Below are 23,622 nucleotides of genomic sequence, written 5' to 3'. Positions count from 1 at the left end.
TATTTGGGTTTAGTCATGTTCAACCGAGTGAGCCAGCAACTTATTTCCTGTGGTTATTGCCAGATGCATATACAGTCCGTAGTTGTATATCTATGATTCTTATCTTTTTCCTTGACATTATAAGCATAATTCAACCAAACATCTACGTAGTAGTCTAACTACCTACTTTTTCTGAAGAGCTTCTTCCCCAACCCTCCCACACAACTCCTTCAACACACCCCCCAACCACTCAAAATCACTCTTATCCAAATACACCTGTGCCGACAACCTCATCCACAACCACCCATTATACTCAAACACCGGCACAAACGTGTTATACTCATCCAGGAGCGTATTCTGAAACCACAGCGTCACCTCCCCCACCTTTTCCTTCGTCACCACCGTACACCCTCCCTCCTCCTCATCACCATCACCACCACCACCAACCCTAACCAACAACCTCACATTCGTCATCGCACACCTCGTCAACAACCCCTTCTCATCCCTCAACACCTCCGTCCCCAACACCCCCGCCACAAGGTCCGCCGCCTCATTCGCCAACCTCTCCAAATACCCATAGATCGCCTTTTCCCCACCACACACCTCCTCCCGGAACTTCAACGCCTCCGGCACACACAAATACGGCGTATCATCATTCGTCGCCGTCTGCTGAAACAAATACCTGAACGCATCCGCAGTCGTGCCATTCACGCGCGCCTCCTCCGCCGCAGACGGGGAAATATACCCCCAGGAGGTCGGGGATGTCGTGCGCATGAGATGTTGGTGTTGCGGCGCGACGTAGAGCACTGCGCAGCCGCGGGGGATGTAGAGCCATCTATACACACATACCAAACACATATCAGTACCACATATACATCATCCTAAAGGGGAAACAGGAAAGAGGGAAAAAGTAAAGGGTGTATACTTATGCAAGTTACTCGTCCAAAAGTCCACCCCCAGGGATCCCAAATCCACATCTAGCATGCCCACCCCATGCGCACCATCAACAACACTCAGCACCCCTAACTCTTTACACTCCTTCACCAATGCCTCAAACGGGAACCGCACAGCAGGAACACTAACCACCATATCAAACACCGCTGCCTTCACCTTCAACCCCCCGTCTTCACTCCTAACCTGCTCCACCACGTCCCTAAACCTCCGCACGATCTCATCATGAGAAATGGGGAGGGTATACTCGACCTTCCTTAGTTTTACACCAGTACGTTCCTGCAGCGCGAGCAAGCCGTACTCGATTGCGCCGTAGATGGTGTCGAAGTAGATGATAACATCATCGGAGGTGAAGGGGATGTTGTGCAGGATGGTGTTGACACCCGTCGTGGCGTTCTTGACGAAGGCGAGGGAGGTGGCAGGGGCGTTGAGGAGGGTGGAGAGGAGGTTGAGCGAGTGTTGGGTTTGGGAGGGGCAGAGGCGGCGGATGAAGAGGTCTGGGTGGGATTCGGCGGTGGTTTGGTGGGTGCGGAGGGCGGATTGGATGGTGAGGGGGTAGGTGCCGAAGGATCCTGTGTTTTCATCTATTATTAGGGTTGGGGGATGGGATGGGATGGGATGGGATGGGATGGAACTTGCCGTGATTGAGGTTCTTCCAGTTGGGGTCGAGGCAGAAGTGTTGGCGCATGGGGCCGCCGTAGGGGATTGGGGTGGTCATGGTGATAGTCCGAGAAGTAATTGATGGTGTAGATAGAGAGGGGAGGGAATTGAGAAGTGAGAATACTGGGCAAGGTCGGGGATAGGATAAGCACTATTTAAAGAGGAGTATGTTACCCCTCATGAGTCACAATAACTATCAAGTAAGTGAATGGTTATAATTAGAATCATACTTCAGTTATAACCTTAATCTACGTCCCTCCGATAAGGGGATAATGCACAGATAAGTTAAATCTGACTCGGCCAGAAACGCTGTTATGCTACATCATCGATTTGACATACACAATAGCCAATGCGCGGCTCCGCTTCTAAATCCAAACATCTCAATCATCTCATCTCATCTCCGTAATCATCCTGCATTGCATCACCGCTTGCCCTTCTTGCGGGGCGCAACCACCTTGAACGCTGCGTTTCCATTGTCCTCCTCACGATTCGCGTTCGAAGATCCCTTCTTGGCCACTTCGCTCCATCCGCCCGCGTTCTTCTCCGCAAAGGCACTAGCCGACACAGGGTCCACGATGCCCTTGTCGGCCAGCTTACGCCGCCGGATGAACTCCTCGGCGAACCGCCGGCCGTCCAGCGTCTGCGAGTTGGCGTACACGGAGTCCGAGATGATCTCCGCCTCCGCAGGCAGGAAAAGCAACTGCTGTACAAAATCGTCCACTATATCACATTAGCTATGATCAAATTCTACCATATGCTGCGACTTACCATTGATGTTGCTGTTCAGCCCCTTGCCCAAAGCAAGCTTGGCCCACTTGGTGAACTCCTCCACGGCGCGGTTAGGGTTGGCCGGAGGCGTAGCGACAGCAACCGTCCGGGGAGTCGCGACAGTCGCCGGCTTAGGCTTCACGGGAGAAACTGCCACCGGAGTTGCGCTGCTGGTCGAGCGAGGCCCAGCGGGAGCAGCCGGCGGGGCCTTGGGCTTGCCGCCCGCTCCAACAGTCGTCCAGGCACCCGAAGTGCTGGCGCTGGCAGGGACCGGAGACGCCGCTGGAGCCTTGCTGGCAAGATCCGCATAGCGCTTTCCGGTCGAAGACGGAGCAGTCGGCGGGCTGGCAGCCGCACTCTGAGCAGCGGCAGCGGCAGCGGCAAGACGCTGCTTACGGGCCTCCTCTTCCTTCTGAATCTGGGCAAGAGTCTTCTTAGCGGCGCCAGAAGGAGCAGCCTGACCCTTGTTGTTCCAAACTGAGCCTGAAGATGTAGGTGTAGCCGGAGAACCAGTGCTGGCCCAGTTAGCCGTCGACGGGAGGCCAGGAGCCTGGGCCTGGACTTGGCTGAGACGCTCCTGCTCGGCCAGCAGCTGGGCACGGCGTGCAGCAGCCGCCAACTCTTCCTTCTGCGCTGCGCTGCGGGCCTCAGCCTCCTGGATCTCCTTCAGAGAAGGACCCTTGGGCACCTCATTGGCTTCCTTTGCCCAAGGCGCGATCGAAGTGGTCGGCGCCTCCACGGGAGTCTGGGTCTGGGAACGCGAGTTGGCAGCCAGAGACTCAGCAACATTCTGACGGTTGCGCTGAGCAGCCGGGGCCGGGAGTGGCGAGGCAGAGGGCGGCGGAGGGAAGGGCTGGGGCATAGCACTGTCTCCCTTGGTGGTCCAGGCCGCCTCACCCGCATCGGAAGTTTGCTGTTCCTGCTGCTCGCGCTCAAGCTGTTCTTGTTGCTCCAGCTGTTCCTGCTGCTTGCGCTGAGCAGACGCGGCCTTTTGCACCTGCTGCGACAAGGTCAGTGTAGGCTCCTCAGCCTCAGCCACCGGCTCGACCTCCTCGGGCTCAGACGGCTGGGGGACCGTGGCCGGGTGCGTGGGCAGACCCTCGGCAGTCCGGAGGCCCAGCTCACCCTCCTGGGCTCTCAAAGCGTGGAATTGGCGGAGGCGTTCTTCCCGTGCCTGCTGGTCGAAGAGGTTATCACCCTGGGCGCTGTCAAACTGCTCCTGCTCCTGTTGCAAGCGAGCACGGTCCTGGAGCATGCTGGCAACCTGTTGCTGATGAAAGAGACTGTCAGGCTGACGAGCCGCAAAAGAGCCGGGGGTGCCGAAAGCGAAAGGGTCGGGACGGTTCACGTTCAAGCGGTCGAGGAGGGCGGGGAGCTGATCCTGGGGGGTGCCCAGTTCAGTGCCGAGCATCTGGGGACCAATGTTAGGCAGCGGGTTGGCTCTCACCGGTCCTGCAGCGTCGAAGAAGCCTGCGACAGACTGGGGTTGCTGCATCGGGGCTTGAATGGGAGAGGGCTGGAAGCCGACTGGCGAGGCGATGCTGCCAAAACTGGGCTGGCTGTGGAGGCTGTGGGCACTAGAGTGGTGCTGCAGCTGGTGCGGGTGCATCGTGTGGGGGACACCCTGAAACTGCATTTGCTTCATCAGCGCTTGCTGCTGAGCGAGGTGTTCCTTCTGACGTGCCATCAAATACTGCTCCTCCTGCTTCCGGCGTTCCAACGCATTCTGCTGCTCCGCGGTCAAAGTGGTACCAAAGCTGGGGAAACTGCCGGGGAACGGAGGCTGAGCCGTGCCGGTAGTGTTCCCAGTCCAGGGACCAGGGCTGGGGTCGGGACCGTGGGGAATGCCGATCTGAGGCACCAGGAAGGGTTCGCGCGAGTTGCCGATGCGTCGCACAAGCTGTGCAAGGGGTTCGAACTCGGGGTCCTCGAGCTTCTTGATCTGCAGGTCAGGACTAAAGAAGCCTGCCTTGAACCAGTCGTGCATCTCCAGTCCAGTCCAAGGACCCTGGATGTTGCCCTGCGGGTCGCGATAGATCCAACGCATCCGATCCGGCATCACCATGGTCCGCTGTTGGGCAGGAGGCACAGAGCCAGCAGCTCCAGCCTGACCAGGCGTCTGGCTGGTTGGGGGTACATCGGGCGCCATCGACGTAGGAATAGAGCCCACCGCAGAGACAGGGGTTTGCGAAGCTGAGGTGGTTGCGGGCTGACTCGTCTGGCCCGCCTTGTCCTGCTGGGCGTCTAATTGTTGCATTAGGACCTGCTCATACTCAGACATGTCGATATTCTTACCAGGTTGGCGAGCGGCCTCCTCCAGAGCGGCCAGATCCGATCGTCCCTGGTCACCTTGCATTTGCTCCTGCATCGCGGCCGGGAACAGAGAACCTAACTTGCTGGAGCGGCCTAGACTGCCCGTGCCAGAGATGCCGGCATGGGGGCTGAACAAACCACCACCGCCCAAAGTCGACAGGCTTGGGGACTGCAAATCACCCATCGTGCCGAAGATAGGATCGCCGAAGCCACCAGCGAAGGCCGAGCGTTCCCGCGTAGGAGTACCCACGGCAGCGCTGGTGGGCCATCCGGCCGGACCACCCAGCGACGACAGACCTCCCAGCCCACCGAGGCTGGAGAAGCTGCGGTTTCCAGCGGCACTAGACGTTTGGCTGCGATCGATTGAAGGCAAGTCGATGCCCGATCCTACCCGTCGGATAGAGCCAAACGCAGACGAGGTATCACGAAGGCCAGTGATGCCGGGATGCGTGGAGTTCTGAATATCGGAACCATCAGTCTCCACGTCATCGTCGCCGCCACCAACACCAACACCACCACTTCGGTCGCCGTGGGGGCTCTGATATGGGTTCGTATTGGTGGGGCTGGTGGGTTCATGTCCCTGCAACAGACTTGGAGTAGGGTTGCGCGAGTTCTCATGGCTCTGCATCAATTCCCGGAATCCAGGGATGCTAGAGGTCATGCCGAAAGCCGAGAATCCCAGCTGGTCTGCAGGTTGAGAAGGAGTGTTGATCTCCTGGGACCCGCCAAGAGCGGCACTTCCGCTGCGAGGCTCCTCCGAGAAGGGGTTCGTCTCGCTGCGGCCAGTACGCGTCTTGACGGGTTCCCCCCAAGGCGACTGAGCACGCTTCTCACCCTCCGTATCACCCAAGCGTTCCAAGCTACTAAGGGACGACTTCTCCTTGATAGAGGCCGAAATGTCCTCAGAGCTATCCTTCGAAAACAGCCCCTTCAAACGGCTCTCTCCGCGGAGACTACCAAACCCAGCCTTCTTTTCGGTTGTCGGGGTAGTTGCCGTGCCCAAAGAAAACGCACCAAACGCTCCCATGGGTGAAAAGTTGGCACTTTGCGACGCAGATCCCCAAGGGGAATTCGAAGCGCCCGGTGCCGCGCTCAAAGGATTGGTCGAACTCCGCTTCAGAGAACCAAATGGAGAGGCAGTCTCGGCGTTTGCGTCTCGGGCGACGTTTTCCTTCTCCTTCTCCTCCCATCGGGCGGCGGAAGAGGTATCTCGGAAATCGGTCTTGCGGCGCAAAAGGGAGGGGGGCGGGGTGGAGGTGTTCGGTTCGTCACGGAAAAAGCGAGAGCCGCTGGTGGTGGGAGACATGGGATTCCCAGTCGAGTCGCCCGTCTCCCGGCGTCTGGGGCCGGGGCGCCCAGCACTGGGGGATGCGGTGTTGTAATTATTCATATGGCCTTGGGAGATGGACAGCTTGCGTCCACCAGTACCGGCGCCAGCGTTCTCCTTCGAAGCGTTCGTCGGTGGCGGCTTAAGGGGGGAGTTGACGGAGAGAGTAAATAACTGCGCTCCTTCAGCACGGCTCCCGGAAAAAATTTTAAAGCACAAACACGCTCAAGCAGCAAGCAAGGCGGGGTAAGCAAAGAGACAAACCTCTTTCTCATCGTCCGTCATATCTACCAGGCCCAACGGCTCGACCTGGCCCCCATGATCCCAGCACACTTCTGGGCCGGAGGGGTTATCCTTCGAATCTTCCCGTTTCCCCCAAGCGCCGTTGACAGGTGACGTCTCGTGGGGATTCCAGTCAGCTACGAAGTAATCTGCAACATTCTTCCCCAGTACGCCCGACTCTCGTTGGGTTTTGTAGAGACTAAGTAGCTGATCCTTTGAATAACGCGTGTCGGTAGCTGCTCCGTTGCGGAGTGCGCTGGACTGGTAGGTCGAGGACATATGCGGAGGAGTGTAGGTGCCCACGGTGGGAGTGGTAGCCGACGTGGGTTGGCTGGCATCCCGGTTATGAGAAGGGTTTGTCGCAACGGACGGACGGCGGAAAGTCTGTGTTGCTCCATTCATGCGAGTTCGAGACCTGCATGTCCCCGGTTGAGGATGAGTTGTCAGTTCAACTCCGCCACGCAAAACCGCCGGGAGGGACTAGGACGGCGGCCAAAGCAGCGGGTAGACCGCATAGAACCAGTTAAAAGAGCATTGCGTACCATTCTCCACCGGCAGAGCCATCCCCTCTCCTGTTCGAGGAGTCGTGGGTGTTGCCAGCGGCGGCCGAGGCAAAACTAGACGGAAGTGGCGTGGGCATTATGAAGGTCGGTAGCTGGGCGACGGACGATAAGAATGCCGGTCCAGTTGGGAAAAAGAGAGAAGTTCGGGGAGACGAGAATCTAGAAGGAAGGTTAAGTTAAAAACCGTAGATTGTAAAACAAAAAGGAGCGATGCGAACGTTTTTTCTGGGGGAAGATGTGGAAGGGTGGGTTGGAGACAAGCAGCAGTCCGTAGAGCTGGTGAGGAGAACGGATCAGCGAGGGGGAGAGAGGCAGACAGCAAGGTGGAGGAGGACAGTAAGACGATTGGGGGGGAAGCAAAAGAACACACCTTTGTGTCTTTGGGATAGAGATCTGGAAAGAAGCCGGGGGCGGATTGAGAGTCGAGGTCGAAAACAAGAACGCTAGACGATCCAGAGTCGAGATCAGAAGATCGAAAGGATCGAGAGTTCCTGGCAGGTCAAGAAAAATGAAGAGGCTTGCGGCGAATTAGCTGGTGGCCGTGGAATTACCACCGTACGGGTCGTGACGGACGTGACGAAGTGACTGTTTTCGTTGTTTTTTCTGTGTTTTTTACTTCGTTTTCGCGCTTTTGGTCGTACCGCCAGATCGCCTTGTGCGACCGCAATTGGTTTATTATTATTATTACCTCAGCCCACACTGGTTGTGAAACTGCCGCACAAATTGGTGGTCTGGTTTCTGTTCTTTTTTTTACTTCGCTGGATAGCTTCCAGGGAAGGTCGGGTATAGATAGATAGCTCATCCTCAGCCTTACATGTGGTGCAAGCTGCCCATCGCAATTAATTTCAGTCTACAGGTGACAGGTCAGATTTGACCCGACTATCTCCAGTTATCCCAAGATTCCCCCAAACCTGGAGTTTGATGGTGCATTTCCGGGACAGTGCGTGGCCATAACATCCCCAGACAAACCTACGATGGGTTACTGCCACGCCGACACCGTCACTGGTGGTTTGGCCGCAAACGCTTTGGTTTCTCTCGACGTGTCGCTTCAACTCAACGTCAGAGAAATTCCACTGGGATGGAGAGGAAGCTCTCCCCCGGGTATTTTTAGAATGTCAAAAAATTTTTGAGGGTCGGGCTATTTACATAGTATTGTGGTTAGCCAGCTTCCAACTCCCTGCCTTCACCTTTTCATTGTATATACTATTCAAAGCTAGTAGGCAGGTAATTCAGCACTGCATAATGTAAGGCATCATCAATGAATTGTGTGGGAGAAGAAGTCAGTGTCGTCACTCTGAAGAACAACCTTCCTTACCAGCCCCATACATACCATACGGCCAACGTACATGCCAGGTACACCCACATACTAAAATAGGTGGCCAGTGACTTGCCAGTGACTTCCATCCGTACCGTACCCCAACCTCCACTCTGCGGCCTGAGGCACGTATCCCATCGCAGCTTTACTTAACAAGCAATCATCAACAGTCAGTACAACACAACATCGCAATCCTCGATCTGCAACAATCCGGTTTGCCTGCAGTGCTGGGGATAGACATGTTTGCACAGCCATCGGCTTCTTGTACGACCTTTAATCCAAAATCTACATGGATGATGCCTGTGGCTTGTTTCTGCTAACGTATCATCCACTGCCAATATACAGGTCATTGACAGTTTGATGCTCAATCATAAGTATCTTCACCATTAATTAACAGTGGGGATGATAAGACCAGAGCTCATGTGGACTGCAATCGCGCGAACACATACTGTGTAGGGATAGAGCCGCTGTGCATTCCAGACGAACGCGAACAATCTCCCGCAGTTCACCATTCCTCCAAACAGAATGCTGATCTATCAACTGCCAATTACGGTACTCTCGCAGATCAATATTATAACTGACAATGACAGCGGTCAGAATCACTTAATTGCAAACAGAACCCAACAAGATCGGCGAACCAAAGCCGCAGCGTTTCAAGAACCATCTAACATGATAATATAGTACAATCAGTGTACTCGTTAGCACCAACTTGTGTCGAGGTCAACAAAAAAGCTTCAGATGCATCCATATATATTCATGACATAGCTGCTATCGACAGGCCTTAACAAGACAGCATCCACTATATTCCACCATAGTACGCCTTGGCAAGATATGCAGTCACATCTCGCGCTCATCACCGTTTCCACAATCCCAAAGGGGCTGCAATCAATTCAATTGATATGTTTCTGGGAATGAAACCTCAACAGACTCACGATCCTCCTCTCCGCTCGGTCTAAAATCGGGATCCAGCAAGGCAACAGCAGCTCTCAGATGGCAGGCCATCTGCAATACCATCTATCTTTCATAGTAAGTATGTCTTTTCCGCTTCACTGACATTTTAGCAATAAGTGATTCTCCTTCTCCTTCACTCCTAGAGCCAATTTATGATATGGTCAATGGCTCAGCCCCCTCTTTATCTTGCCTAAAGGAGAAACGACAATATATGTTACCTTATACTGTAGTCTCAGAATGTACTATAGCCCAACTACAGCATATTCCGTTGATGTGGATGCACTTTCAAAGTCAAGTTGTAATAACAAATAGACGAGCACAGTACACGTTCACCTTACGACTTAAAATCAATAATCAAAACGCTTCAATGGACATCTCGATCAGGGTGCGCTCTGCCGGTAAGCTACCAAGCTAGACTTGTATATATTGGAACAGGATCATGGCATCATCCTGGCTAATGAGGTAGGGGTGGCAATCCCAACTGGCTTGATTTAGTCTGATTTTGTGGCAGACAAATCGTGGTGATATACATTGTCATTGATCATGGGTATCACTTTTTGTTCCCTTTGATGAGTAAGTACCGTTGGTGTGTTGGTGTGTTGGTGGCAGTTATATATTGTAATCATTGTTCGATATTGGTACTAATCCAAGTCCCCTCAGCCGAGGCTCAAGTATATATCACTATTATTACTGTTGGAAAAAAGGTTTGTAACGTTAATTGCAAGTAACAATTGAGTTGTACTATGTGAGAACCAGCAAAGTTTAACACAAACTTAAGTGTTCCTGTTCTAAAGATTAGTCCGGTCAATATCATATGCTGCGTAGATCTTCACCGCAAGCAACTTTCATGTCTCTTCCCGACGCACATCCTCGGCAACCGATAACGGCCTAAACAGCTCACCTCATCCCCGCACGCCGAACCGAACCGATAAGTGCATGCATGCTCCATCTTTTCCTAGTTTCACTCTACATATATTCAAATTGAAAAATTCCGTCTCTCTATCTACAGCTCAAACTAACAAGTACATATCTTAGAAATTCACGCCATAATGTCGAAAGCCGTCTTCCTTAACCCAGTCGATGGTAAACCCGGAAAGCCGGGTCAAGTCTACTACCCCCTCGCTGTGAAGACCCTTCCCCAGCCTGTACCTCAGGGTCGCGAAGTGTTGGTAAAGCTCACAGCTACATCGCTAAATCACCGCGATGTGTTCCTTCGTCAACACCTCTATCCGGGCGTCACCTTTGACGTTCCCATGGGTGCCGACGGTACAGGAACCGTGATAGCTGCCGGTGAAGGAGTGCGCGATCCGCAACGCTGGATCGGGAAGCGGGTGGTCATCAACCCCGGAGTAGGGTGGAAGGAGTCTCTGGATGGACCAGAAGATCCGAAAGGGTACAGGATCATGGGCGGGACAAAGTCGTACAACAAGGGGACGATGCAGGAGTATCTCGCCATTGATGAAGGAGAGCTGGAAGAGGTGCCGGAGCATTTGTCGGATGCAGAGGCGGCGTCGTTTCCGCTTACTGGCTTGACAGCGTGGAGAGCGCTGGTGGTCAAGGCTGGAGAGAGGAATTCGAGCAAGGGAGCTGCAGTCCTGGTGACTGGCATTGGAGGTGGCGTGGCATTGATGGCGCTCAAGCTTGCGGTGGCTAGGGGCGTGGATGTCTATGTGACGAGCTCGAGTGAGGAGAAGATTCGGAAAGCAATTGAGCTGGGGGCTAAGGGAGGTGTGAATTACAAGCAGGAGAAGTGGGAGCAGAAGTTATTGGAGTTGTTGCCTACAGGGAAAGTGGCTTTCGATGCGATTATTGACGGGGCAGGAGGGGATTCGGTGGACAAGGCTGTCAAGTTGCTTAAGGTGAGCAGACCTCTCCCCCCTCTCGCTATCTGAGTACGTATGGACAATATCTGACTGGAATAGCCTGGTGGTGCTCTCTGTGTGTATGGTATGACGGTCGCACCGCAGATGCCCTTCTCTATGAAGGCTGTTCTCAAGAATATTGATGTTCGGGGCTGTACGATGGGGTCGCGGAAGGAGTTCAAGGAGATGGTCGAGTTCATCAAGACGCACAAAATTCATCCAGTCATCTCACGCGTTTTGCAGACTGACCTGGAGGATATCCCTGCGATCGATGGAATCTTTCAGGATATGAAGGAAGGGAAGCAATTCGGGAAGCTGGTGATTGAATTCGGGAAAACCTCTGGAAGCAAACTGTGATGCAGATATCATTATCAGACGTTAGCTTTCTTCTGTGACTGTGTTTATTATGAGGAACGCAATAGACACGATTAAGCGGTACTTCCCAGAGCAGCCTGAGTGTGTAGTCGCACCTTCCCTGCGCCAGGTAATCCGTTTGCCTCCACGTCGCAACCCCTCAGAGTTGACTCCAAAGCCTCTGGGCTTCATCACCACCACTCCCTAGCTTTCAGGCCACCAGCTCGTTTATCGTTTCATATCCAAGGATAGTTGAACCCTCATTGTTTGTTTAGATAGCGCATCATACTCGACTCGGCGAAATGGATGTCGATATTCTCACCCTATATGGACCTGGGATGTCCTTTTATCGGTCGCAGATTCAGTTGTCGTCTTCGAAAGAGAATGGTATTGTAGGAAAGGCGAAATTGTCCTCACTATCGGTGTGTCAGCTCCAGAACATTCACCAAATAGGCAGCTGGGTGTACATTGTGTCTGCGGCACCAATGCTGATGTCTATTCAGAGATACTCCTCGGCTCTTGAGTTGTTGAATGTCAGCAATCAGAACCTGGACCATAAAATGAGCATGCTACGCTCCAATGTATTCCGACTCAAAACCGATTTGTCAAAGCTCCAGCGCCACGTTAGGGCGTTTCATAATGAGCTCTTGACCACATGGCAGGCTGACACGCTTACCCGGCTGGTCGAGGTTGTCTACGAGCGACAAAATTGGAAGTTACCAGGAGGGGTCGCTGTCGGTGATCACATCCATTTGAGCCGTGAGAGACAGTCACGCATCTTGGCCACGGCTGCGAGGAGGATCAGAAAGCCGATACTGAGAAAGAATTATGGGCTCTCGGTGCAGTACTACTCGGCTCTACAGAGATACGACGAGGTGAGTGGTCAACCCGTCGGGATTGAATAGTGACCCAGCTCTGATGTCAGCAGATTGTCCACCTGCGCAGTACGAACGCGTTTCGGACGGAATGCACATTTGCTCGAAGACTAGTTTCAGAAAAGGAGAATCACTGGGGCATGTATCGATTTTGGGGGGCACTGTTTCCTCTCTGCTATAGTCGGTCTGTGGAGGAGAGCGCCGAAATATTTTGATATTATTCCCGTGGGCGAATTTCTCATTTCAGGGACTGTCCTGCTTTCTGGTAGTCATCTCCGAAATAGATAGCACTGAATGAAAGCTCGGTCAAGTCCCACAGGCTTGCAGCAGCCGTGGCGGGTTGAGTGAGACATGCTACCAAAACCGGGATGACCATCTGGTGTTGCTACCGATCCTATTTCTGGCAACGACCCATAGACAATCCAATCATTCCCTGGCTAGTTTTCAAAGCCATTGAATCCGCCGTCCCAGCACGAAAGGCCCGGCTACGACTCTGACTGGCCATGTTTCTGGTATTTTCGACCAGCGGAGAGGACCTGCATAGTCTAAGGGCTGGTTGGATAGCGTACGCCGTGCGGGATGCAGGATAGGCTTCGACCATGCAGCGCGAAGTCTGAAATTCCAGGATGATGTCCACTAGACCGGATGTCACTACTCAAGCGCCACCCATTGCACGTTGTTAGCTCCCGGATCCGAAGAAACAGGGTTAAGGATGGCCCTCCCCAGCCAGTATCTCACCGTTAGGCTGATAAGACACACACACCTGCGTCACAATGCATGACCCTAACCTCTCCCCTCCATAACGGCGAAGTTGTACGTGGTAGATAGAATGAACAAGTGCCAGACACTTGTGCGTGAGCACAAATTGCTGGCTAACTGACGTACGTCGAAGAATGGACCGAGATGGGGTATGACCAGAAAGCCCAGCAAACAAAACACTAACTAGCAAAAAGCGAAGATGACCGGATCAGCTGACTGACCGAGTCAGTGTCAGGTGGTAACTAGCGCATTAATGCTGGAATAGGGATTTTCCCTTCTCTTCCCCCTGCCCCTCCTTTCCTACAGGATGGGATGATCGGGCATGCTTCTGATTTTCTCGATTGGATACGGTTGCGGTGCTTCCTTTGGATCTTCCAACCCCCTCTCCATCAATATCTCCATCCTTTGGTTTGGTGATCATCGCTCGCTAGTGAGGGTTTCCTCCGGGTCCGAAAAGGAGAGGTACGCGATGGGATAGGGTGGTCAATCTTTGGAGATTATTGTAGTTTCCTCGGGATCCGAGTGAATCACATCCCAGAAACTTTGTTCAGCTGGTAGTGGGGTGGGTGGTGAATAGGGGGTTTGGGATGGATGCAGTGCATATGCCTACTTACTAGTCTGCTACGTAGTAGTAGGGAGGTATGGGTCTATGTTCTATGGGTCTTGGTGATCCTAGTCCTAGGGGGGGATACGTTTGAGTATGGATGAGCTACTGCAAGATTTACGGACTTGGTATGTGGGATTTGGATATCCCACTTTTGTTGAGGTGTTCAGCTTGATGGTAAGTTCATGGTTGAGGAGAGTGCATTTACCGAATGGATAGCCCATGTCTCACTAAATAGCCTGAGTATTAAAGGCTATATACGATAGAGGCTGCGCTATGGGGGTGAGAATAGCCGCCACTACTACCACTAAAGCATAACGTGGGAACTAGGGATGCTCAGCGAATTATCTGTAGACTCGATTGTGTAGTAGGGCATAGCCCGGAAATAATGAGATCTATGATCTGGAAGTATGATGATACTACGTAGTAATATCGCTATACTAGTAACCTGCCTAGGATATATATCTATCCAGCATGGAAATTTGACATATAAAATACTAGTACTTACTAAAGTACTAATAGTACCAACATGCTTATCCCAAACGTAGTACACACCCACGAGGCAGTCAATCTACCTATCCAAACCTTACTCCCACCATCTAAAACCCAAACCTGTCAACTGGCTACCATCTCGCCCGTGCACTGCATCCGTCCCGGGACGACACTGAGCCTCGTGTGACACAGACAGACAGCCACAACCAGACATACTTTGCAAAGCGACTAGTGAAGCAGCCCTGTCGGCACATCCTCCAGAAGAAGGAGATCCCGGCCAGAGTGTGTGCACGAGCAAAAATCCCGGATACTCCGTACCCCATCCCATCTCATAACATAATAGTAACTCCGAATAACGGAGTGAATATGGAGAAGTAAGTGGCGCAGATGTTTCAAGCTGAGGCATACGCCACTTTTTCTTTCTTCAATTAGCACATAGATACCATCTAATGTTAGTTAGTTAGGTGGGTGTTAACTGGTACAGACTAGTTTAGTACTTTGTTCCAAGGTTTGGTGGGTTGGTATATACTCTGTATCAGACATAGCTACTACTACTACTAGGTACGGAGTATATCCATCTACTCCGTAGGAAACCATGCTATCCACCTACCCACTTGTACTTTGTAAAACATCATGCACATCACTACTCCTCCTGATAGACATCTAGTAGCCACATGGAAGTTCAGCTAGGTTACTGGTATATACGGAGAACGCCGTTGACGCTCTGTCCAAGTAAATTGGAGCCCAGTTCCACACTGCTCGTCCCGAGGTTTTGGGTTGCAGCAACTATTCTGGTCTGTTCTCTATGATCAGAAGTAGAACTACCTCCGGTATTACCTAGTAGGATAGTAGGTAGTATTCATCCATCAGTAGACTACTGGTCTGCTTTTTGCTAAGGAGCCACTTTTAGGTTAATATGTTTCGGACCTATCCCGCATTTCACGAGCCCCTGATTTACTTTGTGATAGATGGATGGATGGAGGGTATTTACTGGTTGGAATTCGGGAGGGACGTAGCTCGGTAGGGCAGTGCACAGCCACACCGGGGCAACGGCTGTACTTTCTTAGTTTGGGGATTTTATGCTTGGAGGGGTTGAGGATAACGATCATAGTAGTATATGGTATTAGGGGGAGATGGAGAAATTGATACATTGGAAATGTGTGGCTAATTGTTTGTTTGAAGCTAGGATGATGGGACGTGTGATGTGGTAACCACCAGATATATCCGACTAGATGTTTTCTCTACCTCTTTAGTTTGTGAAAGACTAAATGAATCATGCACTGCCATGCAGTACCAAGTAAACCACCATACTATAGTAACTCTCCATACTCCCTCCCCAAAATACCCACAAAAGCCAGTCAATCTAAGTCAGTAGTACAGTAGTTAGTTACTTCGGTACCGACAGACTATAATAGCATATGCTTAAATTAGCATCAAGAACACAAAAACCAAACAAGAGCGAGAGTAGAAAAATGGAACCAAAAGCTAAGCAAGTGAGAAAATTAAAAATAAACATGAGAAAAAAAATTAAAACTAGTAACCCAGACCGACACCCAAAGCAAACCAACCAACCAGCCAACTAGAGTAGACCGTGACCTGACTACAGGTGAGACATACTACGGTTTGCAATTAGGGTTCGGGTTGCGCCTGGATGGGAAATGGATTGACGGGCGGGCTACTGCCACTTAGTTTAGTTTGGTTGTTCTTGTGTTGTGTCTTGTTGTGGGGGGAGCGCTTGGGTCGGCATTTCTTTTGTTTTACTTCTCACTACGTGCGTAGCTATCTAGCTCTAATTTTTTTTTCTGGGTTTATTTCTATTTTTTATCCTATATGAGACACAAGTACCGTACTATTCTATGAGTAGAATGGGTTATCTTGGCTAAATGGGGGAAGGATAGAGTGCGGCTGGCTGAGGAGAAACAAACGAACAAATAGGCCAGGCCAAGCCTTGCTAACTAAGTAACTTACTACGTACTAGTTGGCAAGTCAAGTAAGGTGACAAGTGAACTGACTAGTTAGGATTCATCTAGATGGATAGTTTAGTTAATCTAAGAGACTTTCTGACTTCTTGACTAAGCGGACATGTCTCCTCCCTGCTTGACTTGTCTACATGCTTAGCTAGTGCACGGCTCCATAAACTTGCGGATAAGGAATTAAGACAGGTGAAACTAGTGAGAAAAAAAATTGAGATAAAATTAAAATTAGATGTATCTTACTTGATTTCTACGGTGTACTCCGTAGATACTGGTATTCAGTTTGCTGTGTTTGTCTAGTGTGTAGATAACCATAACCAGCCACCATGATCACCATCCCGCTCATCCCCAACCAAAACGTGCCGATCAAAAAAAAAAAAAAAAAATAAAAACCTTCCTACCGTCTATCTGTCCGTCCGCTCCGGGTGGGCCGGACTCTACTTACTTGCTGCGTATGCACGGCTTGTGCAGTTTAAGACCTGTTATTGCATGCAAAATTTGACGTCCCTCGTTCTGTGCTACCTTTCTTCCTGTCTGCAGCTCCTAACTTCCCATATGGCGTATCCCGTGCAGCTGGAAATGAGTATGGATAAGGAAAGAAATTATCCGGGTGGTTCTGGTGGGTATGCCAGCATTCAACACAGTACTTGCTGGCGCATTTAATTTCCGATATCAGGGTTTGTGGGATAACCCTAGCATCAATTTGAGGGTTTTTATTCTCTGATTCAAGGGGTAATGGGCGGATGGATGGTTGATAGCCATGTCCAAGTAAGGGTGTAAACTCTCAAATGATGTACCTGGACCGGTCTACGTCAAGTCATGACTTCCGGGTAGATTGATTATCGACACACAGAAAGACCAAGGTTTGGACTAGACGGGAGGATGCAAGGACGATCCAATCCAAGTCTGTCTCTTGCAGATGAAAATTAAACTTCATGCGTCTTTGCTTGGTGCCTCGTGAGAGGGTGGCAGGTTGTGCGTGTGTTCCTTCGGGGCTCCGTGCTGGGTCTTGAGATCCTGTGATGACAGTGGTGTGCGGCGTATGGAGCATCATCCACTAGGCAATTAACAATGACGGCATGCTGGCCGTTAGATTGGCAGCATAACATATAACAGGGATAACTAAGGCGCGACTAGAATCAACTAGAGCACGTTTAATCTGACTGCTGTGAGAAAGCGTAGACTGCCATTTGTCGTGGTGCCGGGTGGGTGCCAAGAGCCGGCCGGGAATTGGACGCCTTCCAGCTATTCATCACTTTAGCTGACACGCCGAGCCGGGGTTGATTGCCCACCGCAATTAAAAGACCCTGAATGCTTAATTGCGGTTCTTGTGCTTCGGCTGCTTGGGGACTGGGGTGCTGCTAAATGTGACAGATGCACAGTGGTCGATACCACCTTCCTTTCTTTGCTCGAAAGGAACGAGCATCATCACTTGCCCATCGTATGATCGATGATCACCGCAAAGTCGTAAATAGTAGCTGGTCTAAAACATATTCCATCCCACAGAGTGACGACGTTCCGAATCCGAAAATACGGAGTAGATACGACAACCAGTCAACCACGCTTCCTCGGTAGGGAGCAAATTCCCACGCGCTGGGACCCATGGATCCATCGCTGCTAACCGTTCCACTTCCATCATGCTTCCGGAAGATTCACCTCCTTGTTGACCGGCCGCCGGTTGGTTCCTTGGGTTGAGGTTCGGAGCCGCTAGGATTGACTGGCTCGCACTAGACGGAGTCAATGGGGGAAAGTGGAGCTTCGTAGGATTTCTCCGGTTGACCCCGGTGATGTTCCGGTGGTGGTGGATTTCACCATTGAATGATTTCCAGAGTCCAGGGCTCAATTATGAACCGTGACTGAATAATGATTGTTAATGATAATCCTCAGGCGGAGGATGCCGCCGGTGTACTCTGTAGATAGCTGTTGCACTGCCCGAGATTTCCACATTCTTCGCAATTTTGAAACAGATATTCGGATGCAAAGGTTGACGATCATACTCCTCACGCACAGAGAATCATTCCTTTAGCACACATGCAATAATATCTGCTCGGCGATTCCTGCTGCCCATCAACGGCACAATTCACTACACCGGCCGAATACCATGCCCACTCAAGGGACGGCTAGCGCGCAGCCGGGGTTGGCATGGTCAGTGGACTAACAGCCCCGATGGACTGCGGGATTTTCCATACCTTGATCGACTGGGTTAGCCTGAAGTTTGAACGATGAAGGGCACAGAAACTCTGCCTTCCTTTCAAGCGATTCTAGGCAGTAGCCAATTTGTTTTGTCCTTTGAGGTTGTGGTCCGTCCGCTTGTTGAAACTTTGGCCGGTCACTCGGTCGGGCGCGGGCGGATTTCCCCGAGCATTGGCCGACCTCTGTCCTAGTGTCCTTTTGCCCTGTAGCAAAAGCATTCAGGAATGCCGAGCCTTCCTCCGACGTCTAAGGCAGTTGATACAAAGTACCTACCATTTCGGAAAGCTTCGTAGAATTGCTGGAGTAGATTCGGAGGTCAACATGCAAGACACTGTAAATTGGCTTGGCTTCGGGTTAATAGAAGAAGGTTTGTAGTAACAGATAGCTCATATGCCGGTGTTTGGGATATATATTTTTTTCATATAGACGTTATGAAATGAGTAGTACTGTTAGTTTGCACTCATGTTTTCGTTTGACAGTCACAGGGGTAGTATTGCCTGCCTCACCTCGACCCCATGCAAACGCATGTCAGGTTGAGGGACCAAACCATTCCTCGTGGCAATGAAACCATGGTCCTACAGACCACTTTTCCCTTTTCTTTCTCGAACATGAGCTCAAGCAAACCACTTTGGTCGCCCATCCCAATCAGGGACAAGCCATGCGCATTATTGTGGTCAAGGACTGCTGATCATCCCTGTATGTAGCTTAGGGGACGAATCATCTCCATGGGGCTAATCATGCTATCTTTGTAGGGGCCCACAGCTTCCCTTTGGCATATCTGGATAGGAGCCAGTAAATAGTCTCAATGCCTGCTGAGAATCTTTCTCGCCCGCAATTGCAAGGTGACTAAGGTAGGTACGGATACACTAGTTGCTGTAAGATGGCGAGCGCGCGTGCTTCTCAACGTGCTCCGAACGATGATCCGCCAAGTTACTGCCTTTGGGTCGATCTATACGACGAACTTTATTCGGCATCGGTTAATTTCTTGAGATTGAAGCGACTTCCTGGATTGAGAGTCATGTCGTCACATCGCATAAGATGAATTATGACGACTAACGGCTGTCCGATAGTATTGTATGTGACGGACAGTGCCAGTACCTACAGTGACCACTGCTACACGGTACATTTAGAGAGCACCCGTAGTTGAGCAACCGGCGCAAAGCCCAACATCCATGACTCGGAATTCGGAATGACACAATTGACAGTGTCTTCGGGAGTCAATCAGTTCTGGCAGTCGTCCCGAAGCCCTGAAGACCATTGAGAGTATTCACGGCAAGTATGATCTAAGTTTGAGACCTATTTCTTACCAAACGTGGAGTACGGAGGACCTCCGCAACAAGACCCAGGGAGACTGAGCCACGATGTGCTGTCCACAACAGAATAAGATCGACAACGCTCGGCTTTTTCGATAACATGACCTCATGGGAAACTAGTGCACAGCTTGCCCAGGCTTGTTTCCTCTTGACTCCCGTCGATCTGAGTATAGCGTTGATGACTTGACCACCGTGGAACACCGCCATGACCTCATCTTCGGTCCGGGACCGTCAGCATGATCACATTGGGCGGCCTTACGATGATTAGATCCTAAGCAATAGGCTGTACCCAAGCGTTGGTCCGTGGTTGGGGGGTGCTACGGTGAGTTTGATTAAACATCAATAGTTCCATCCCTGTTCTCGAGAAAGGGCAAGCAACCAGGATAAGCAGTTTCCAGCTGAACGCCCGAGGCCACGATGACGGCCGGGATGATCAGCTCATGGCGGTTGGCCAGGTCTCAGCAGCTCAGCCGCGAGAAGCGTCCACTGACGGCTCACAGTGTGGTAACAATGCAGGGTCGCTCTGCTGCAAGTAGAGGTGGTCGCAAAGGTAGTACTACCATGCTGCTACCTTACCACCACCAGGGGAATAGCCTTTCGGTGCTTCCCATCGTGCCACTCACCGGACTTAATTGTGAGCGAATCAAGTGCCGACATTATTTTAGACGGAGGATTTTTGGAGGAAGAAGCGGAACCTTTTTTTTCTTCTTCCTTTTCTTCTTTCTTTTTATGCGCTAAACCAAAAGGAAAGTGAAATCGAGTGGCAGTGGAGGGGAGGGGACCCACACCGCCCTCTTCTGGCACCAATGAGACGGCCATGTCCGACCCTTGCATGACTTCTTCCAGTGGGAGCCAATGCAAGGTTTGCTATGTTTAGCATCTTAGAAGTACCGCTTCCCTCAGATAGATCGGCCGCTAGATAGCTATTTCACGGTGGTGGTTGCATGCCCGCGTTCGAGGATCCCACGATCCCACTGGCTGTCGACAAGAGTGCAAGATAGTGTGTTATCTTCCGTGCATGTACCTTGCTGTGCATTTAACTCACACCTTGCTTGATCGTTAACCGCTTCAACCGAGTTGACTAAATATCTGTTGGAAGGCAAACCATCCGCCTTGCCTACCAAAGAGAACAAAAGCCGAAAGGCTGGGGATTCAGACGCCGTTGAAAGTGGATGATCTCGGTAGTAGACAAAACTAGTAAAGCACAGTTGAACCAAAGGTCAGCCGCTGCGCTGCCACAATGTGGAGAGATGGAGGAAGGAAGGCACGGAACAACGGAATCGTTGGCTGTGACTGGCTCTGGAAGCGTTCCCTGCACGCTCGGGCGGGCTCGCAGTTGGCCTGACACCATTTCGTATGACTTAGTACTTACTTACTTGCTCTTGCTTCTCCGACTGATCAAACATGTGGAAGAAGACACACGACGGTACTCCCGTAGACCAATCAGCAATTAACTTTTCCAGAAATCTTGGCGAACCATGCGAGAATCCGATGTTTGAGCTTTGATGTCATGAGATGATGGTAGCGTATGGAGTAATAAACGATTTCGCTATGAATACAGTGAGTCTACTTACTACGTACTGTCTACTACTAACTACAAGAAAGTACTGAGCAGCCGGAAGTCAAGGAGTACACGCCGAGCCGTGGGCGGGGAAAGTAGAAGGGGAGGAAGGCTTGTTCTTGAGGCCAGTGCAGGGTTGAGAGAGGAAAGATTGAGTGCCAAGTTAGCTAAGCAGGTCCAACACGCATAAGAGAGATAAAGAAATAGATACTGTGAAGTTAATTAAGACATAACTTTGATACTCAACTACGTACGGAAAGATAGGACATAGTAGTCTTCTTCGGAACATCGGTCAGAAGTTGGACCCGATCACTGGAACTGCGAGGCTGAATCAGGCTTTATCTCCAGACCCAGAACGGAGCATTCCCAAACGGGATATTGATGGAGGGGGCAGCCAATAAACTAAAATGGTCTACTCTCGGCGGGTCACTGCTGCCTGAGGGCTCCAAATTAAGAAATTCCCAATTAGGCAAAGGTTCCTTGAGTTGGCACTAAATGTGCTCAACATTACTTCCTATTCGGGAAAGGGGGCAGGGGTGGGGGACCTTGCGAGAGCTAATAATATGTCACGAACTCACGATCGCTCCGATTCCTCTCTGCTTCCTCTTTACTCAATTGGTTTGCTTACCTCGGTAGACAGCTTCGATCGTACTAAGAACTTCCGCTACTTAAGTATTATCTCATCAAGAGGACTCCGCGGATCACGAAGGGTCCTCTCGCTAGGTCGGTTTTTCTCAACTTTGATTGGAAGGACTGCCAGTGGGAGTTACTTTCTATCCTTTGATTCCGGTTGTCAACTCTTTCGAGAAGGTGAGCCGGCTGGCCTAAGTCTTGAGATACCAAAAATTTTTGATAGGCCTGGGAAAAAAAGAAAAAAAGAAAAACCATGTCATAGGAGGGACTAGACAGTAGGAGTAGTAATGGTACTAGTCATGAGGACGAGAGGTCGAGTGATGATGCATGAAACGGGGCAAAGTAATATGGAAATTCGCAGAAAACGGTAACAACAACGAGGACATGACTGTGACGGTTAAAGTTTGCTACTGCTAGCACAATATCTTACTTACTGAGTTAGCACAGAACTAAACAACTACTACTAGCATCTAAGTTGACCCTTTTACTGGATACAGAAGACCGTGACAGGGCAGCTCATCCTGCCAGATGTACGAGGTTGTTTAGCCCAAACTTTCTGCGGAACAGTTATGATGGTAGGCTGGGTGGCTGCCCGGGGGGATCCAGTTTTATTCTTAGGCCCCGTATCAGCCAGTGTATCAGGGCCTCCCGAAAGGCCAAGGAAATAACGGAAAAAGGTGAACATCGCCCCCTTCCCCCACCAACGAGGATCTCAGGAAGAATGGAAAATGACTGGAAAAACATGGTACAGTCGCCGCAGGTCATACTTTGCAGAGTAGATGGAGACCATCTGTTTACCAATTTAAATCCCATAGGGCCGGAGGAATCTCCAGTAGAACCAAAGTTACTACGGAGGTAAAAATAACGGAAACCAGAAACCAGTTCTCTTTTCGCCTTTTTCCCACCCCTCCTCTCCTCTCTCTCCTCCTCCTTCCACTGGCTTCTGCAGCCCTGATCTTTTTCCCTTGGGGGGGGATCCACCGGTCAAGGCGGCATGGACCGCTTGAACGGTGCCTGCTGCTATTCTTTGCTAACACCCTTGCTAGCCAGTTTAGCGCCTCTTCCCTGGATTTATTTGGGGGAGGGAGTTGGATGATTATTCACCCAATACCCAATGGTGGGATTCCTCTCACCAAATAAGAATCTCCTCTTCCGAGAATAAAAATAATCATAACGTTTCTTACTTTCTTGGGCTTCATGACCTTTTAGCTCTGAAGCTAACTAAACCTATCTGGACTAAGAACTTCCCTACTCTCTCCACTTAGGATTTCCCCTCTTAGTGAAGGGCCGCTTTCCTAGCAAAGACGGAGGGTAGCAAAAAAGGAATAAATGAAATTAAAAAAATTTAGAAATAAAAAAAAATTTGAACTAGACTAAAGAAAATAGAGTGAAGGGTCAACGAGCAAGAAAAAAGATTTTTTGAAAAAAGAACCCTTTTATTTTTGAATTTTTGATTTTTCCCTCCCTCTACCCTTAGAGAGCGGGGATTGTCTTCTTACGGCCTTCCCATCCTTCCCATCCTTGAAGCTTTCCCCGTGACCCGATCCGATGCTGAGTGGTTCCTGGTCAAAGGAGGATCGGAAAGTTCGTAAAAGAAACCCATCTCAAAGGGTTATGGGACGGTACTAAGGTCTCCATGGGACTGGTAGTCTAGCGGTAGAGATGTGGAGGACCACCACCAGCCCAGGGACTTTTACGATGGAGAAAAAAGATCCAGTTAGGCCAACCAGCCATTTTGGTCTGGTCTTCAGATTTCAGGGTGTTATGATTCCCCGAACAACCTCAGGTATAATTATAACAACACACACTCACGCGAGAGAGGAAAAGACGCCGTTTGATCTTCCTCGGCGACGGAGTTCCCTTAAAGAAAGATTGTTATTATTATTATTATTCT

The 23,622-nt window shown here is 50.8% G+C and overlaps 3 protein-coding genes across 4 annotated transcripts; 2 read left to right on the top strand and 1 right to left on the bottom strand.

The window, feature by feature from the left end:
• Positions 1-162: 162 nt before the first annotated feature.
• On the bottom strand, positions 163-6,920 carry AtWU_06174 (the record flags this gene model as incomplete). 2 transcript variants are annotated; one of them, XM_035501284.1, is made up of 6 exons in its annotated part: positions 1,501-1,502; positions 1,930-1,955; positions 2,016-2,310; positions 2,359-6,172; positions 6,263-6,695; positions 6,823-6,920. In XM_035501284.1, coding segments are annotated over 6 exons (4,668 nt in total). The 2 variants fall into 2 exon arrangements, with proteins under 2 accessions (XP_035357178.1, XP_035357177.1); XM_035501285.1 differs by lacking the exons at positions 1,930-1,955; positions 2,016-2,310; positions 2,359-6,172; positions 6,263-6,695; positions 6,823-6,920 and adding exons at positions 163-814; positions 1,570-1,648 and having other exon boundaries at positions 905-1,502.
• A 3,238-nt stretch (positions 6,921-10,158) lies between these two features.
• On the top strand, positions 10,159-11,328 carry AtWU_06173 (putative alcohol dehydrogenase; the record flags this gene model as incomplete). The annotated part of the gene is made up of 2 exons (XM_035501283.1): positions 10,159-10,968; positions 11,032-11,328. The coding sequence occupies 2 exons, from the start codon at positions 10,159-10,161 to the stop codon at positions 11,326-11,328; spliced, it is 1,107 nt and encodes a 368-aa protein (XP_035357176.1).
• Positions 11,329-11,627: 299 nt separating this feature from the next.
• Positions 11,628-12,415, top strand: AtWU_06172 (uncharacterized protein; the record flags this gene model as incomplete). Its single annotated transcript, XM_035501282.1, has 2 exons — positions 11,628-12,200; positions 12,254-12,415. The coding sequence occupies 2 exons, from the start codon at positions 11,628-11,630 to the stop codon at positions 12,413-12,415; spliced, it is 735 nt and encodes a 244-aa protein (XP_035357175.1).
• Positions 12,416-23,622: the final 11,207 nt, after the last annotated feature.

The sequence above is a fragment of the Aspergillus tubingensis genome (assembly GCF_013340325.1).
Source record: "Aspergillus tubingensis WU-2223L DNA, scaffold_7, whole genome shotgun sequence".
Classification (NCBI taxonomy): Eukaryota; Fungi; Ascomycota; class Eurotiomycetes; order Eurotiales; family Aspergillaceae; genus Aspergillus; species Aspergillus tubingensis.
The sequence above is the reverse complement of the archived record's forward strand: the minus strand, read 5'-3'. Positions and strand labels throughout refer to the sequence as shown.